This window comes from Camellia sinensis, chromosome 7 (genome assembly GCF_055761805.1).
Source record: "Camellia sinensis isolate YWXY chromosome 7, ASM5576180v1, whole genome shotgun sequence".
Classification (NCBI taxonomy): Eukaryota; Viridiplantae; Streptophyta; class Magnoliopsida; order Ericales; family Theaceae; genus Camellia; species Camellia sinensis.
The window spans coordinates 197,865,619-197,882,483 of NC_138967.1; the positions used below are offsets into that span (position 1 = coordinate 197,865,619).

Below are 16,865 nucleotides of genomic sequence, written 5' to 3' on the forward strand. Positions count from 1 at the left end.
ATTTCCTTATTCCAAGCATTTAGTTTATGAGTAATGATGTCGCTCAATATAAATTTTTCACTTAAAATCAAGACACTCACAAAGATGACAATTATTTACCAAATTGAAATTGCCACATCATTCTTGTGATACTTTTTGTATGAATTTTATGTATGGATAGCATTTTCCTTAGTTTATTGGTGCACATGAGTCATGACCTATTGTACCTTTCCGTTTTTTATGAACCCTTCCTTTTTTTATGGTTGTTTCTTTTCTTCTTTTTATTTTTTATTTTATATATATATATATATATATATTTAATGTTATTCTCCAATGTAAACCTAAGAATGATTTCTAGGTCATTTGAAAAAGGCGATCATCTTTTTGTTTCTCAATAATTCTATAGACCTAAAAACAATCACGGAAGTGAGCACATAAAATGAAAGTGGGCTCTATGCGTAATACGTCAGGCTCCACTTATGCTATATTTTTCATGGTTGATTCTATGACTATAGGATTATTGTTTGTTTCTGCAAAGACCAAACCCCTCCTTCCCCATTCTGTCTCTTGTTAGAAGGATCCAACACTAGAGTAATGTGGTCTGCAGCAATTGAACTATATGTATGATTTCAAAGCAGCATCTAAGAGTGTTGGTTTTGCATGTCTGCTTTTCATATTTCCATTTCAACTTTTCTGCTTACTTTCTTCTCCCTTGTTTATCTATAGATTTTGGCTGCTTTTGCATCGCTGGCTTGAATGTGCATTTTCGATTTCAATTCTAGGTACATGCAGTCCTGTGTCTCACAGATACCCAGTTATTGCCCCAAGGTCACGTCTATTGATTAGTAGTATTTCCCTATAATATCATAGGAAGAGAGATTGATATAATGATGGCTCAGATTCATTTGAAGAGAATAGTTTTAACCAACTCCACTTTCCATTGATATGAATCATCGGCAAATACTTGGAAAGAGCAATCTTTGGAGGGCTGACAGTTTAAATTCTGGAAATTTCCAATGTTGAGGATCCAGGGATTAACCCATATTTTGACATCTTCACTAAGGAGACATTTTTACGTGTAACAAGTACATCAATATGGATATGTTGTTCCTATTGTCTCATGAAACTTTTACCATTCGTTTTTTTATCTTTACAAATTTCTCTTCAAATCTTTAATCTAAATACAACCAATAGAAAATGATACAATATTTTTAATATTGTAAGCTCACTTATCATTTATTACCTTTAAATAATGTATTATGAGATTTATGTAGGGAGTAAACTTTCAGAAAATTGTTCCAATTCGATTAAGAAATTACGAGGCACTTTTCTTTTTCAATTTGTTTCAAATGTTAAAGTTCTGGGATTACATGGATAGAATAAAATTTTTACCTAGTTTTAGATAAATTATGCTGATCATTTTGAAATTTAAAAAAATATAACTATAGGAGTTTAGTATAATTATACCAATTTTTTTTAGCAAGGACAATTGAAACTAATGCAAATAATGTGTAGATAAGAGAATAAATAAAAGTGAAATATAAATTTTAGTACAAAGGAGGTAATATTATTTTTTTCCATTCAATCGCTGACGAGTTATTGATAAAAAGGTTATTACGTGTTATGATAATTAAAATTTTAAAAAATTCAATATATTTATGCCAAATAGTGTTTTTTTTTTCTTCCAAATTTTAGGAAAGATTAATGTGATGTATTTATGGGTTAAATTACACCAAGACCATTCAATTATTAAAGAATATGATTGTACCCATCTCATTGATGAATCCATACATATTGACTTCCTCAATTATTTGAAATCATATGAAAAATTCTATTCATACAAAAAAATTATATAAAAATCTTTGACAAGAATAATGTAACAATGTCATTATTTTGAATAAACTCATCTCAATAATGTTTTGTTTTGAAGCGAAAGGTCCACGATGAACCACATTATTATGTACAAAAATTATAGGATAAATTACAAATGCATGCCCTGAGATTTGTTTAAAGTACAGATTACCCCATGTAGTTTGAAAAAGTACAAATACCCCCTTATTAAAAAAAATTATTTAACAGAATTAACTAAAAAAAAGAAATTCATAATTATTCTCCTATACAATAATAAAATTATTTAAATTATTAATTGAAACATATTTATAACATTATTAAAAACTGTTAATTAACTTGATGATTTATTAATAAAATGAGCGATTTGTTATGAAATTAGAAACCTCAGGAGGTGGAATGTAATTTCCAGAACCACAGGGTACGATTTGTATTTTAATCAAACCTCAGGAAGTATATTTGTCTCAGGAAATATATTTGTAATTTATCCAAAATTATATGTGAATTTGTTGTTTGTATAACATTACTCACCCTTTCGAAGGTAGTCAAGAAAGGGTCAGTGTAATAAAATTTTAAAATTAAAAGAGTTAAAATGAACGTGTTTATGAATGATGGGGATAGAATGGTATTAAGGTCTCATTTGGGATCATATTATTTTAGTAATTTTTTAATTTTTTGACTAAAATATGAGGTAAAAAAAATAGTATGTTTTGTTTAGAATACTTTTTAATTTTTTACGAAAAGATATGTAAAAAAAAAAAAGAGAAAAAAAAGAATATTTGACTTTTTAGTATAAGTTATAGACTTTTTAATTTTTTTAATAATTTTTTAACTTTTAAGCTAAAACAAACATATGTCAACCGAGGCCTAACTAATAATTAAAGGGTTTGATCTAATTAATCCTTCATCTTCATTTTGAGCATGATAGGGCCCTTTATAGTAGGGTCCATGCTGTTACCATGCACACTAGCACTTGAGATCATTATTAGTAGAGAGAGATCTAAATTTACATCTCCAAAACCATTATTAACGGTTGGCAATGGAGATCCTACCTATAGATAACCATGAAGATCTAATTCAAATATATGAATTTTTTTCACTTTTTTTACCCATTGGGTTAAATAAATGGTTTTTTTAAAATATCCATAGGATATGGGTCGGGAATGGACACCCGCCCATTTGCCCATGTCTGTGTTTAGGGTTCTCATTCTCAATCTCAATCTTCTCATTCTCATTCTCACATATACCATTCGATTCTCTGTCTACCAAGTCCTTTTCGCTCTCTACGATCTCGATCTCTTTGTAAGAATCATTGCCTATGCCTTCATGATTCTTCTTTCGTCACCAATTTTCTTGGAGAACAAATCCAGGAATTGAATTTGTTCAAGGGTTCATTCTTGTCAGCGAGGGCAACGATCTCCTTCGGATTTGCGAAAGCAACGATCTAGCGACGGCGATCTCTATCGGTGTTACCACGGTGGTTCTCTGGTGTGGTGAGTTTCTCTATCTCGTTCTCTCGTTCTCTCTTTCTCTCTCGTTCTCTCGTTGTCTGTTGTATCAGAAGTGCTCACCAGTTCAAAATGTTCTATAGTATACATATAACATTTTGTATACAACTCAATTATGTACTGCAATTATAACAGTATGATAGAGAAATCAACCTAAGATTAAACAGCAGAACACAATACAACTCAATTATGTACTGCAATTATAACAGTATGATAGAGAAATCAACCTAAGATTAAACAGCAGAACACAACAAAATTTGAAAATGAATTTGGTTACGCTACTATATATGTAATTGTAGACATCTATATAGTATATATTTATATGAAATATAATTTTTTTTTTTCTAATTAATGATTGTTTTTCTTATATGGATTTGATTTGAAGACGATGATGATTAGCTTCTTTTTAAAATTTTTGCTTCTCTGTTAAAGGAACTGTATAATTGAGTTGTTTGATGATGGGCAGGCTTGCTTGTTTGGTTGTGATGAATATGATGATGGCCTCTAATTCAAGTTGTTTGCTTCTCCCGAGATATTACTTTAATTGTAAATGATATGGAGTATTTACCTATCTGATGTGTATTTGATTTTGTTGTTAAGCCAAAAAAATTAAATTAAATGTATATTTAAGAAAAAAAAAAAAGAAGATCAAGTTGGGTTGGGGAAAATCTAAACTCATTAGGGGATGGGGAGGGTAGTCATGGAGGATGGGGAATGGGGAAAAATAATTATGGGGGAATGGGGATGGGGAATTAATAACCACCCCATTGCCTTCCATTGCCATCCACTATCGTTAAAATTGTTAAAATCACATGGAATCACATCGAATCGTGCATTTTTTCGACTCTGATGGGTGGATTGGGCTGGTGGGAGTTCTAGGAGTGACGGATCGGCACGAGTGACGGTTTGAAAATGTCAAACCGCCTAATAAATCGACCGGATCCGTTTAATTGGTCAGATTTTCCAAATGTACACAAAAAAAAAGTAATTTCTCAAATTAAACTTAATTGAATCCAAACATCTCCGCCTTGTTTGGTTTGCTTTTAAGAAATAAATTTTGAAAAAAAAATTTATAAATTTTATTTGGTTTAATGATTTTGAAAAAAAAATAAATTAAATCACTTTCTATCTCTTACACATCAATTAATTACTTTTTCCCTCTCATTCCGTATTCTCAATTATTCTTTCTCTCACACACATCTACTCAACTACAACAAAAAAAAAAAATCATCTCAAACTCTCATACTCTAAAATTATTTTCAAAATATATAACCAAACAAACAAATTTTTTTTTTTTCTAAATCTCAAGTTTTTTTTTTTTGAAAATTTATCTCCTCAAACCAAAACAAACACACCCCCCATCTCATTCGTCATCGCCATTCGCCGCTGCTCTCTATTATTGTTCCTCTTCGTAACCTTGCTGTCACCGCCATTCAAGATTGTGAATCGAGAAAGTTTCTGTGATAGCAATGCGTCGGAGCCTATCTGAGCCATCATCGTAAGGTTTTAGTCTTACTGTTACTATTTGGGGTTTCTGTGATTAGGCTTTTAGAATCAATCTGCTATGCAATTGGCTTAGATTGTTTGATTTCATGTTTAATATCTATTCATTCAAGGTCTTTTCTGTAGACAGCTTCCGGATTTTAACATTTTATTATATTTTCGTTTCTCTCTCTCTCTCTCTCTCTCTATATATATATATATATATATATATATAACTACTCATTGTATCATACAAATTCAGTTTCATTCCTATAATTAAATCAATTGAATGAAAAACCATAGCCTTGTTAATTGTTAGAGTCTAACAGTAACTGAGAATGAATGAATCAAATTATTTGTAAAACCATAGCCTTGTTAATTATTCATTCATTCATTCTCTCTCTCTATATATATAAGTATATAACTACTTGCTGTATCATACAAATTCATTTTTATTCCTATAATTAAATCAATTATTTGTTCATTTTTGTCCATTATCTATTTTAATTTTGACTATTTTAGTTAATTTATAAATTAGATCTTTTCTCATTGATTGAAGTTCTATAATTTGAATTATTTTTTTTATAAACCGCAATCCTCCCAAACCAGCAAGTTAAAACCGCCATTATTTGTCAACCGAACTGTCGGTTTTTGATAAGAAAAATGGCAATTTCTAATGACACTTTTATCAATCCGCCACCCGCCGTTTGTTTTCTATTTTTCTTCTAATCCGCACCGACCCGCACCGCGCACACCCCTAATTGATGGTGTCTTTTGAACTGTGATCTCCTTCTTCTTCTTCTTCTTCTTCTTCTTCTTCTTCTTCTTCTCTTACAAAGCTCCTCCTCCTCCTCCGGCGGCGACACCTCCGTTCCAGCAACCACTGACTAGGTTTGAATCCTTCTCAATCTGGAACTTGTCTTCGATTCGCCATGCTCTTTATTTTTCTTCAATCGTCAATTTTGTGTTTAGAAGAAAGATCGGTACAGAGACAAAGTCCGTTTGTATTGAAAGGAATGTTGAGGGAAGAAAAGAAATCAAGAGAAAGAGATCTCTCAGTATTTGGGCTCTATTTTTCAATACGATGTAGATCACTGGGTTGTGTGCGTTTTGATTAGTTTTGTTTCAATAAGAAAGCAGGTAACATTATGTGTTGATGATTAGTTTGCAACCTTAAAAAAAAAAAAAAAAAAAAAAAAAAAAAGGTCTGTAGACATCAATGGAGCAAATTAGCAAAGTTAAACAAGGAAAATAGTGGATGTGGATGTGGATGAGGCATAAGCTTTGCAATTTTCTAGTTTATGTTTGGGTGATAGATTTCAAATTAAGAGTTTTGAGGTTGAAATTTTATTAAATTATAGGAGATTAAGCTATTTTAATAAGCGGATTGAAAACTAAGAGAAAGATAAATTAAAGAGAGAAAGAGAATTTTTTTTATTTGGATTGTTGTAGAACTACAACCCTTAGTGTGAAGGATTTCAAATAACCCTTTGTACCTTGTTATTTCAAATCTATTGTGACAAAGCTAGCAAATTCAATCTTGAAATCCATATCTAAAACTATGAAATCAAAATAGGATCTATTTAATTGTGTTAGGGGCTACATTGTCTAGAGGTGAGTCTTGAAGCAAAATGCTAAAATTATGTAGTTTCTCTTTTGAGACGTGTAAAGTATTCATTCCTTTTTTCTAGTTTAATGTGGGCCTGAGGATTATCTTGAATGGAAAAGTCAACATGGTGGTTCTCTGAGAAAACCAGGGAAATTGATGAAAAAAGAAAGTGACATTGATGAGACAAACTATGACGAGGGGTCATTGTGTTAGATTGGTTCTTATGGAAAATATACACATGTTGCTTTGAAGCCCATTTAGTGGCTTTGACGTGGTTGCTAGAGATATTTTAGAATCCATTTAGTTATCTTGATTGGTTTTGTTGTTAATGCTAGTTGGCAAAATGTTACTGTAATACACTCTCGCTCTTAGTTGCACGAAGTGGAAGCGGGGGCGAGAGCGGGGAATCGTGAGCCGATAGAAGTTTCTTAGATTGGGAGCGTCTCGGGAAGCGATAATATATATATATATATATATTTTAATGCACATTAGAAGTTTTTTTATAAATATTTTTATTTTAATATACATTAATTATTTTATTTATTTATTATATTTTTTAAATAATGTATTATTGTTAATTTATTTTTTTATTTTTAATTGATATATATTATAAATAAAAAATTATAATAAATAAGGAATAATAAATTATGTTAAAATAAATAAAAAGAAAAATTAGATATTTTATTTTATAATTTTTTTTATTATATATGGTTTAATTAGATTTCTTTTAAATAATTGGATGATTTATTTTATTTATTATATGTTAAAAAGTTAAGAAATAATAATTTACAAAAATTATTATTATATATGATATTTTAAGAAATAATAATTAAATATTTTTTTATTACATATATAATATATGATAAATTATATATATATTATAATCAGAAGAGGCCCTTAAATTATATATATTATCTATTATACATGATATGATCCAGATGAAGAGAGAGAGTGAGGAGAAGAACGAACAGAGATGAAGAGGGAGAGAAGCGGAGACGAAGAGAGAGAGAGAGAGAGAGAGAGAGAGAAGCACAGAGAGTGATGAAGACGAAGACGATCGAGAAAGTTACGAAGACGATCGCGAGAGTGACGAAGATGATCGAAGCCCTTTCTACTCTCATGTCGACGTCGAAGGTTAGGGTTTCTCTCTCTCTCTCTCTCTCTCTCTCTCTGCCCTTTACGATCCGATCTTGGATTGAATCGCGTTTCTCTCTCCACAAAAACGCGATTCTTACACGTTTCTTTCTAGGAATCGCGGAATCGCGATTCTTACTGAGAATCGCCACCTAGTTGCACGATTCCTGCAACTAAGCTCTCGCTAGTTGGTTTTATTGTTGGAAAATTATACACTTTGACTTTCTTTCTTTTTTTAGATTAGAATGTGTTACGTTGCTTTAGACCATTGAATGTGAAAGGATAATTCATTCTCAAACAAAATTGGGAGGCTTTTTACTGTATTGGAATGTCTGGCAAGAGTAATTGAAGTAACCAAGAAGAAACAAAGAGGTTATGGAAAATTTAATATTAATATTAATGTTATCGCTGCCCAGACTACACATGGGGAATTATTAACAAAGTGATAAAAAAGAGACCTGTTGAGCCAGTGGAAGAGGGAAGATTGTAATTTGATGTGGCTTTTGGATTCTGCTTCTAGATTTTTTTTTCCATTCCTTTGATTTGTATTGCACTACTGCAAAATTGGTTAAGCATCCTTGCCAAAAAAAAAAAAAAAAAAAAAAGAAGAAGAAGAAGAAGAAGAAGAAGAAGAAGAAGAAGAAAGAAAAGTGGTAAACACAGGTTAGCAATCACTTTTAACTGTATTACGAGAACCACTCTCTTAGAACACCCATCATTTTCTGGTTAGATTAAAGTATATAGATTGTGAAATCTTGTGGAAGATCCAAGGGTTTTGATTGTCTGTAGATTTTTCCCCAATCTTGTGCAATTGTTGCTACCATAGTTGTTAAATCGGGATTTATATCGTGAATCGAAATGACCTTGTACCGAATCGCGAATCGAATCGTGAATCGTAAAAATTCAATCACTTTTTCTAAATTACTTTAAAACATATATCTACACATTTAGATGTTAAATATATCTTATGAATATAAAATATTTAGACTTAAATCTATGAAAATGTTATTTTGAATGATGATCACGTAGTTTAATAGGTAAGAAGTTATCAAAGGTTCCTATGTAAAATCACCATCTTACATTCTTTCTTTTTTTTTCAAATATTTCTTATCAACCATTCTTAATAAAGATAATAACCAAATAGACAAATTATCAATTTTCAAAGTAATAATAATTAACAATGATATTGATATTTAGACAATAAGCCTACATACTTTTCTAAGTAACAGTGAGCAAATAATAAGAAAGAATTATTTAGAATGTTTTATTTTAAAGCATAAAACATTTTAAAAGGTATAACTGATTAAACATCTTTAAAAGATATCTTATTATTTTTTCAAGGGAAAAAAAAATGAGAAAAAAAGGTTAAAAATATGTTTGGTCTGACTGAATCTAATTGGATCCTATTAAAAGCTCCATGATCACTAAATTAACAACAAATCAGGTATACATGTTGGTTATTTTGGTATTAAACGCTACTACTAGTTGTATTATGTCATTTTCACTAAAAAGATGGAGAAAAAAAGAGTCGAAAATATGTCGGACATAATAATTTTAAAAATTGCATGAATCGTAAAAAGTGAATTAAATCGTGAATCGTGCGATTCACTAAAAATTTACTTCCAAAATAGATTCATCCATAGATTTGTATTGATTTTGTAAAAATTACGAATTGAATCGCAAATCGTAAGATTCTGATAATAGAGGGTGTTACTATCCTTAAAGAATATTGGAGAAGATAAATGATTAGAGAATTGGTTTTCTTCATGTTGTGGTGGTTGATAACGAACTGGGGCTAGCTCAATTCGCCAGAATCCTTGCACCTGATTAAGAGGTCAAGGGTTTGAGTCTTGTCACATGCAAGACTCCCCCCTATCCCAGCCCTCCGATGTTAAAAAAGAAAAGAAAAAAAAAAGGAGATGATTGTGTATAATTTTCCTTCGTAATTAAAATTTTGTTGATATTGTAAATAATCTTTTTGTCTATAGATCTTGATGCATTACTTATATCTTTTCAGCTTTTCGATCTTTGACAAGATGTCCGGCCAAAGCCAGCGATTGAATGTCGTCCCAACGGTCACAATGCTGGGCGTTGTGAAAGCTCGCCTTGTCGGTGCCACAAGAGGCCATGCTCTTCTCAAAAAGAAGAGTGATGCTTTGACTGTGCAGTTCCGTCAGATTCTCAAGAAGATAGTCTCAACAAAAGAATCGATGGGAGAGGTCATGAAAACGTCCTCGTTTGCCCTAACAGAAGCCAAATATGTTGCTGGCGAGAACATCAAGCACATTGTCCTTGAGAATGTCCAAAACGCATCCATCAAAGTTCGATCTCGCCAAGAGAATATTGCGGGTGTGAAGCTCCCAAAGTTTGAGTATTTCACTGAAGGCGAGACAAAGAATGACCTAACTGGATTGGCAAGAGGTGGCCAACAAGTGCAAGCTTGTCGTGCTGCGTATGTGAAATCCATTGAGGTTCTTGTCGAGCTTGCATCTCTTCAGACATCGTTCTTGACACTTGATGTGGCAATCAAGACCACAAATCGTAGGGTCAATGCTTTGGAAAATGTTGTGAAACCGAGGCTAGAGAACACGATAACTTACATTAAGGGTGAGCTTGATGAGCTTGAAAGAGAGGATTTCTTCAGGCTGAAGAAGATACAAGGTTACAAGAAGAGAGAGATTGAGAGACAGCTCGCTTCTGCTAAGCAGTTTTCAGAGGACCAGTTTGCGGAGAAAGTTTCTTTGCAGAGGGGGATTTCAGTTAATTCAGCACACAACTTCTTGTCTGGTGGTATGCAGAAAGATGAGGACATAATTTTTTGATGTGGAGGTTAGTTTTGTTTATTTATTTTTATGTTAGTGTGTGTGGCTTTGTCTATGGTGCTTGTTTAATGTTTGAAGAATTCCTATGATTTGTTAGATGGAGAAGATATTGTTCCTGGAATAAAAGTTTTATGTATTTTACTATTTATTGAATTAATTAATGACTGAACTTATCTTCGTGCGGCTCTTAGATTTTTTATTTTATTTTGGGTCTGTTTTTTGTTAACTATATTACAAGTTATTTTGTTTATGATATCTGATATTGTAATGCATAATTAATATGCATTGGTGGAAATTGGTGAACTTAAGCAGATAGAAACGTATTCATGGACTTGGCCATTTTTCATGGCAATGGAGTTTCCGCTTTATTATTACCTAATCTCTTGTATGGATGACACTTGTCATCCTGCAATGCACTAGGTGTCGCATTACCTGCAACTAGTCTCTAGGACTTGACATGTGGCAAGAAGGCACGAGGTGTTGCATTACTTGCAATTAAGTCTCTAGGACTTGACACGCAAGCACGAGATAGCGAGTCGTACTAGGTATCAAGCACGAGATGACAAGCAAAGGCATGAGGTGTTGCATTGCCAGCAACTAGTCTCCGGGACTATGTGTTGAGAAGGTACACGGTGTTGCATTACCTATAACTAGTCTCTAGGACTTGACACTTGTCAAGAAAGCACGAGATGACAAGCAGAAACGAGATGTCAAGCACAAAATGAGTGTAATTGAGCTAATCATCACAAATTAGAAGAAACTGAATGAAAATGGCAAATACTTTCAAACCCATGAGAGATTTTATTTATCTCCTCTCTCATTCATCCAAATCTGTACATTTCTAAGAGTATTATCTTTAAACAACACATAATTATGCAGTTTAGGGAGTTTTCGTGACTATGATCTACATGCTGAGAAAAAAAAAATCATACAAGTTTCACAACCGAACAAGCCTCACAAAACCAAAAAATGAGATGAACAAAACTAAATCAATCTCCCCCCCCCCCCCCCCCCCCCCCCCTCTCTCTATATATATAGTAATGAGGGTATCCTATCTAACTAGTCCCCAGGTACATGCAGTCTCTGTCTTTCTCTTTCACAAGTGATGTAATTTTTTTTTTAATGCTCCGATCATCATATACTTGCACAAGACGAGGTTCCAAATGACAAGGTTGAATTCTCCACATTGTCCGAGCTATACAAGGCACAATTGTCAGATGTGTTGTTTGTATCAACCTTAGTTTTCAGGTTGCTTTTAATTTTGAGGTCCATAAAATCGGAGATTAGGGCTGGCTTTGTCATCTCATTCTCATTAATGTCAACCTTGCCAATCAACATGTTGACTACGGTTGACATGGAGGGCCGGAGCTTTGGAGCGTCTTGGGTGCATAGAAGACCAATCTTTAAGTATCTGCAAGCTTCTTCAGCATCAAAATAACCATTTAGTGACGTGTCAACCAACCCCACCAGTTCCCTTCTCTCATGAAGCTCCCAGGTCTGCAACAACAAAATCCTCATTTCATCATCAACCTTGTCTGAAAATTAAGTTGCATTTGGATTAATTGATTTGAAATGAAAGGATTTGGGAACATTTCATTGGGGGAGAGAGATTATACATATATATATTTAAAATAAAGGACTTTTGTAAACCATTGAAGTGAAATTCATAAGTCCCATAAACTATGTTCCTCAAGGGAGCACTTGGACATTAGTCTGTATGTTTCACATCATGTGCACAGTAAAAGCACTTTGATGTTTTCAAAAATGACACTTTCCACTATCATAGGCATTGAAGACTCCAATGTCTTATAGGAACCCTATTTTCTATTTTAGTTGTGCCTTCGAATGTGATGGAAAACAATAAAGTATGATTTTCACCAAGAAAAAGAAAAAGAAGGCATGGTTTAAAACATGATAAATAAAAGAAACTTGGCCATTGCTTGATTTTTCATCAAAACTTACACTTTGTCTCATTTACTTACAAATGAGAATTATCTCAAGTTTTTGAACTGATGGGTCATGGATTACTGTTTGTCAATTTATTAATATCACTGACACATGTAATCATGGCTTAATGCAAAAGCAATGACTATGTTTGCGGAAACAATTAAAAACGTCATACCCTTTCAAGAAGATACTGTTCTCCAATGGGTAATCGTGTATTTCTGTTGCATCTCCCGCTAACTATCTCGACGAGGAGAACGCCAAAACTGTATACATCTGCTTTACGCGTCAACTGTCCTCTTGTTGCGTACTCTGGTGCCAAATAACCCCTGAAACAACAAATGTGAATGTAAATTGAAGACGAAATATAAAAGAAGAATTGAATCTAAATTCCACAATGAGTGTTCTGAAGAGCTTTTTGTGTTTTCTGATCATGGATTCCCATGATCATCTGCTTTTCATGTGGTCTCCAGCCATACCCCTTTGGCAACTAACTTGGGAGAGAGATTTTGAAGTGTTGGATAAACATTAATTGCAAAAATGTTTTGCAACAAAAAAAAAAAAAAAAATTGTGTGGTTTGATTGATGGGAAACATTTCACTATAATCCAAAGCCTAGGACCAAATGAATATCTTCATGTTCATTCCCTTGTTCCATAGAGGGATGGAATCAGCAAAGTTCAAGCATATTTAAGAACTAAGAGGTTCCACAACTTTTTTTGAAATCATATCAACATAAGAAACGCAAGAATCCCACTAATGATAGTAGCCACATATAAAGGGAGGCAAATAAACAGAAAGTAACTATATGAAATTTTAGGCATTCGAAGAATGACAAATCATTAGTGATCTAGAAAAGGGCAAAACTAGCATGATTCAGATGACCGATTAAGTTTCGTTGCTTTCTAGACACCATATACAGTGTTGGGGATCGGTTAATACCAAAAGCCATCTCACGTAAGTCACTATCCCAAGTACTAATGCAATGGTAACGTCTCTAAGAACATAATCAAGATGAATTCTTATGGTTAGATTAAATAGAAAATTGATGCATCACCTAAAACAAACCTAACAAGATTGTTAGAACTTACATTGTTCCTGCCACGCGGGTACTGACATGAGTCAAGTTGGCAGGGATAAGTTTCGCAAGACCAAAATCTGAAATTTTGGGATTCAAGTCTTTGTCGAGGAGAATATTGCTATCTTTGATATCTCGATGGATGATATGTGGTCGTACTTCCTCATGAAGAAAAGCAAGTCCTTGTGCAATCCCAATGCAAATTTTAGTTCGTATTCTCCAACTAAACTGGATGCTACTGTGACCTCCCCCTGAAGGCCAAAGAGTTTAAAGCATTAGGGTCCATTTCACCAAACTTCAACAGCTTTAAAATCACAAGAATATTTGTGTCAGCGGATGAGAACACTGTTAATGCTTTAATACTCAAGTTTGGCTCCTTAAAACCTCATTAGAGATTGGGCTGTTATGCAAACAAGCCAAGCTTGAACACATTTTAAAGCTCATTAAATTTTCAAGCCATACTTGAATAACCTACTACTCGACTTGATGAGCCAATATGCACTATAAAAAAACGAAATTACTTGAGCTTGACTCATGTTCAGTTCGTTAAAAACTTGTTCAAGATTGGCACGTTGTGTAAACAAGCCAAGCTTGAATTTACAGCCCTATTCAAAGCTGAAGTTCGAAAAAGCAAATGCCAGAATTGTGCTTTATGACAATTCAGTGATCTAAGATCAAGTCCACAAATTATAAATAAAGAAAAAGTCAATTTAGTAATCCTATAAACAAAGAACAAGTCCACATATTATAAATAAACTTCCCACCATTATTTGAATCAATTTCAAACTTCATATGCCTCTTAAGCACCAGTTCTATAATATAACCATTACTGCATGGTACCGAACTCACGGCTTCCATAATATTCTAATATTGATTGCATGGACTTGAAACCAAAAAAAAATAAAAATTGATTGACTTACCAAGTAGTGTTTGCGCGAGGCAGTTATTCTCAAGGTAGTTGTAAACCAGAATTCGATGTTCTCCTTCCACACAACAGCCATAGAGTTCAACTAAGTTTTTGTGCTTTATATCAGAAATCACTTTAATCTCTGTCAAGAACTCTCTTGCTCCTTGTTTTGATTTGGCTGAAAGAACCTTTATAGCAGCAATCTTCCCATTTTTAAGCCTTCCCTAAACATCGACAAGTTATTTTCATTTGAAAACAAGAAGTTAGATTACCAATTTATTATCTGATGTAAAGTAAGAACATTTATGGAAATACGTAAAAAGAGTACAAGTTTAATTACCTTATAGACAGAACCAAAACCGCCCTCCCCAATTTTATTGGAGGGCCTAAAATCATCGGTGGCAATTCTTAGCTCTTTATACGTGTAGATATTAACATTGTGGACACCTGAAAGCTCTGTTCATGATACAATGTCAGAACCTTTTAGATATTCATTGGAATTAGACTAAAAGCTGAATATTATCTAGATAGATCATTTAACAAGAAAATTATCTGATAAAGAGACACAAATCCTTTCTGTTATAGTTCAAATAATATGTTCAAAAAGTTGTGTCCGTCTGTAACAGCTCGGAGTTTACCTTCATCAAATTCAGGAGACCATTTTGGTGGTGAGCCCACCCTCTTACCGAATGGAAAAGAGAAACAAATCATAACTGTGCGATACACCAATTACCCGCTTTTTCTAAAGAACTTTATGACAAATGCTTTAGATTAAACCAAAACCTGCCAAACTGAAACATACAGAGCCATATGTTAATCCCAAATACAAAATCCTATATAATAGAAGTTAGGAAGGTTAATAGCGTACCTGGGTTTTTATTTATCCAAAAAAAAAAAAACCGTATCTGGGTTTTGAACATATTGGGTTGTCCAAAAGCATGACTAATTTCCATAAATTAATGGAAGTTGAAAAAAAACAAAGCACGACTACCACTAACAAGAAGAAAGATTCCTTGGGAGAATGAAACATTTACAGAATTGAAGGTATTTACTATTTGGGGTCAATCTGTTGCTACATTTCTGAGTTAGAGCATTAGCATGTGTACTTTATTTGGTTAGGGAATTTGAAATGAGTAAAAAAAAAATAAGTAAAATGTGAATAAAATATATTTATATTTCACTTAATTTTACACATTTTTCTCTTTTCTTTTTCAAATCGCTTCAAAATTCTCCCAACCAATCGCAGCGATATTGTTTTATAACAAATTAATTTAATTAAGCATTAAAACCCAACAAGAACAAAGCAAAGATAGAAAGCTGGACAGCTCAGATTACATTTTCTACTGAAAATGAAGAAGAGATTATTGAAAGATAAGCAAAGGAGGAGGAAATTAAAAGATACCCAGGTGTGAAAAATAAAATTACCTCTAGAAATCCAGAGAAAGAAGCAGCAGGAAGAGGCGTTTGATCGAGCAGATGGTGGGCAGAGCACAGTATGAGAGAGACACAGAGAGAGAGAGAGAGAGAGAGAGTATGGCTATTGAATCTTGGAAAATATTCTCTTAAGTATGCGCACACCAATGTTGATTCAGACCCCCACGATCTTCTCACCCCACCGCCCCCACACACACACGTGGGATATTGAAGGAAAAAAGAAAAAAAGAAAAATGGGCCAATCAGCTCCCCCGTGTCTGGAGGTTCCCCAGTGGAGTACAAACCATTTTCCATATATCTGTACTGCCCGGTTTGGAAAGGGTCATTCGGGTTAAAATAGTTGATAAAGGTAAAATAAATTAAAATAATAAATAAGATAAAATATAATATTTAATCCTTTTTTTTTTACTATCATTAAATTAATTATAAAAAAATTAATTATCTTCTCAAATATAATTTTTTTTACAATCATTAGGTTAATTACAAAAAAAAAAAAAGTCAATTATTTTTTAAAATATAATTTTTTTAATCAAATTAAAAAATAAAAAATTACAAGAGAGATTTATTAGAAAATCTTTTCTCAAGTGTTTCTATCTCAATTAGTTCATAAAATATTTTTATTTGAACATTTGATCTATCAAATTCTAATTCTCATATTTAAGGTATTTTATGAATATTTCTATCCTTACAAATATTTTTTGAACGGTTAATAATTTGGTGATGTGAACATTCATATTTTACAATGTGAATATTCATATTGACGTGTGAATGCTCACGTTGTCAATATGAATAGTCACGTATTAACATTCATATTGATGGTGTGAACATTCACATTGACGATGCAAACATTCAAATTACAAAATATTCACACTGTAAATATGAATATTATTAAGAATATTTTGATAACTATGTCATTAATAAGACTTATTGAAATATAAAAAAAATAATATAAATTAAATGAAATATAATAATTAAGTAAAAAGAATTTACGAAAAAATGCCGCAAAATAAAGGAACAGAGGTCCCTGTTATGCTCAAAGCACAGCAGTGACTGTGGTGTCTCCGTTTGAGGTGTATTATGATCTTATTTTTATGATCTAAATCATTTATATTGTAGGATTT

General features: G+C 32.6%; 2 protein-coding genes and 1 long non-coding RNA gene across 4 annotated transcripts; 1 reads left to right on the forward strand and 2 right to left on the reverse strand.

Annotated features, from left to right (window-relative positions):
* The first annotated feature begins 705 nt into the window (after positions 1-705).
* LOC114309587 (V-type proton ATPase subunit D) lies at positions 706-10,559 on the forward strand. Of its 2 annotated transcripts, none has more exons than XM_028255361.2 (2): positions 706-3,320; positions 9,578-10,559. In XM_028255361.2, exon 2 carries the CDS (start codon positions 9,597-9,599, stop codon positions 10,380-10,382), a length of 786 nt encoding a protein of 261 aa, XP_028111162.1. In that variant the 5' UTR covers positions 706-3,320; positions 9,578-9,596; the 3' UTR covers positions 10,383-10,559. The 2 variants fall into 2 exon arrangements, with proteins under 2 accessions (XP_028111162.1, XP_028111164.1); XM_028255363.2 differs by lacking the exon at positions 706-3,320 and adding an exon at positions 4,889-7,560.
* On the reverse strand, positions 3,110-5,250 carry LOC145796477 (uncharacterized). The gene is made up of 2 exons (XR_014336945.1): positions 3,563-5,250; positions 3,110-3,488 (listed from the first exon to the last, which is right to left on the reverse strand). It is a non-coding gene; the product is annotated as an uncharacterized LOC145796477 (long non-coding RNA).
* A 601-nt stretch (positions 10,560-11,160) lies between the features above and the next one.
* On the reverse strand, positions 11,161-16,001 carry LOC114309586 (cold-responsive protein kinase 1). The gene is made up of 7 exons (XM_028255360.2): positions 15,736-16,001; positions 14,949-15,101; positions 14,651-14,766; positions 14,324-14,534; positions 13,417-13,654; positions 12,505-12,655; positions 11,161-11,879 (listed from the first exon to the last, which is right to left on the reverse strand). Exons 2-7 carry the CDS (start codon positions 15,019-15,021, stop codon positions 11,517-11,519), a joined length of 1,152 nt encoding a protein of 383 aa, XP_028111161.2. The 5' UTR covers positions 15,022-15,101; positions 15,736-16,001; the 3' UTR covers positions 11,161-11,516.
* Positions 16,002-16,865: the final 864 nt, after the last annotated feature.

What these genes read in the sequence shown, in the direction of transcription:
- LOC114309586 (XM_028255360.2), bottom strand. Translation starts at nt 15,021, where the DNA reads ATGATTTGTTTCTCTTTTCCATTCGGTAAGAGGGTGGGCTCACCACCA. An exon ending in GTCTCCTGAATTTGATGAAG is followed by an intron (nt 14,767 to 14,948) that starts GTAAACTCCGAG and finishes TATCATGAACAG; the next exon opens with AGCTTTCAGGTGTCCACAAT. An exon ending in GTTTTGGTTCTGTCTATAAG is followed by an intron (nt 14,535 to 14,650) that starts GTAATTAAACTT and finishes GTCGATGTTTAG; the next exon opens with GGAAGGCTTAAAAATGGGAA.
- LOC114309587 (XM_028255361.2), top strand. Translation starts at nt 9,597, where the DNA reads ATGTCCGGCCAAAGCCAGCGATTGAATGTCGTCCCAACGGTCACAATG.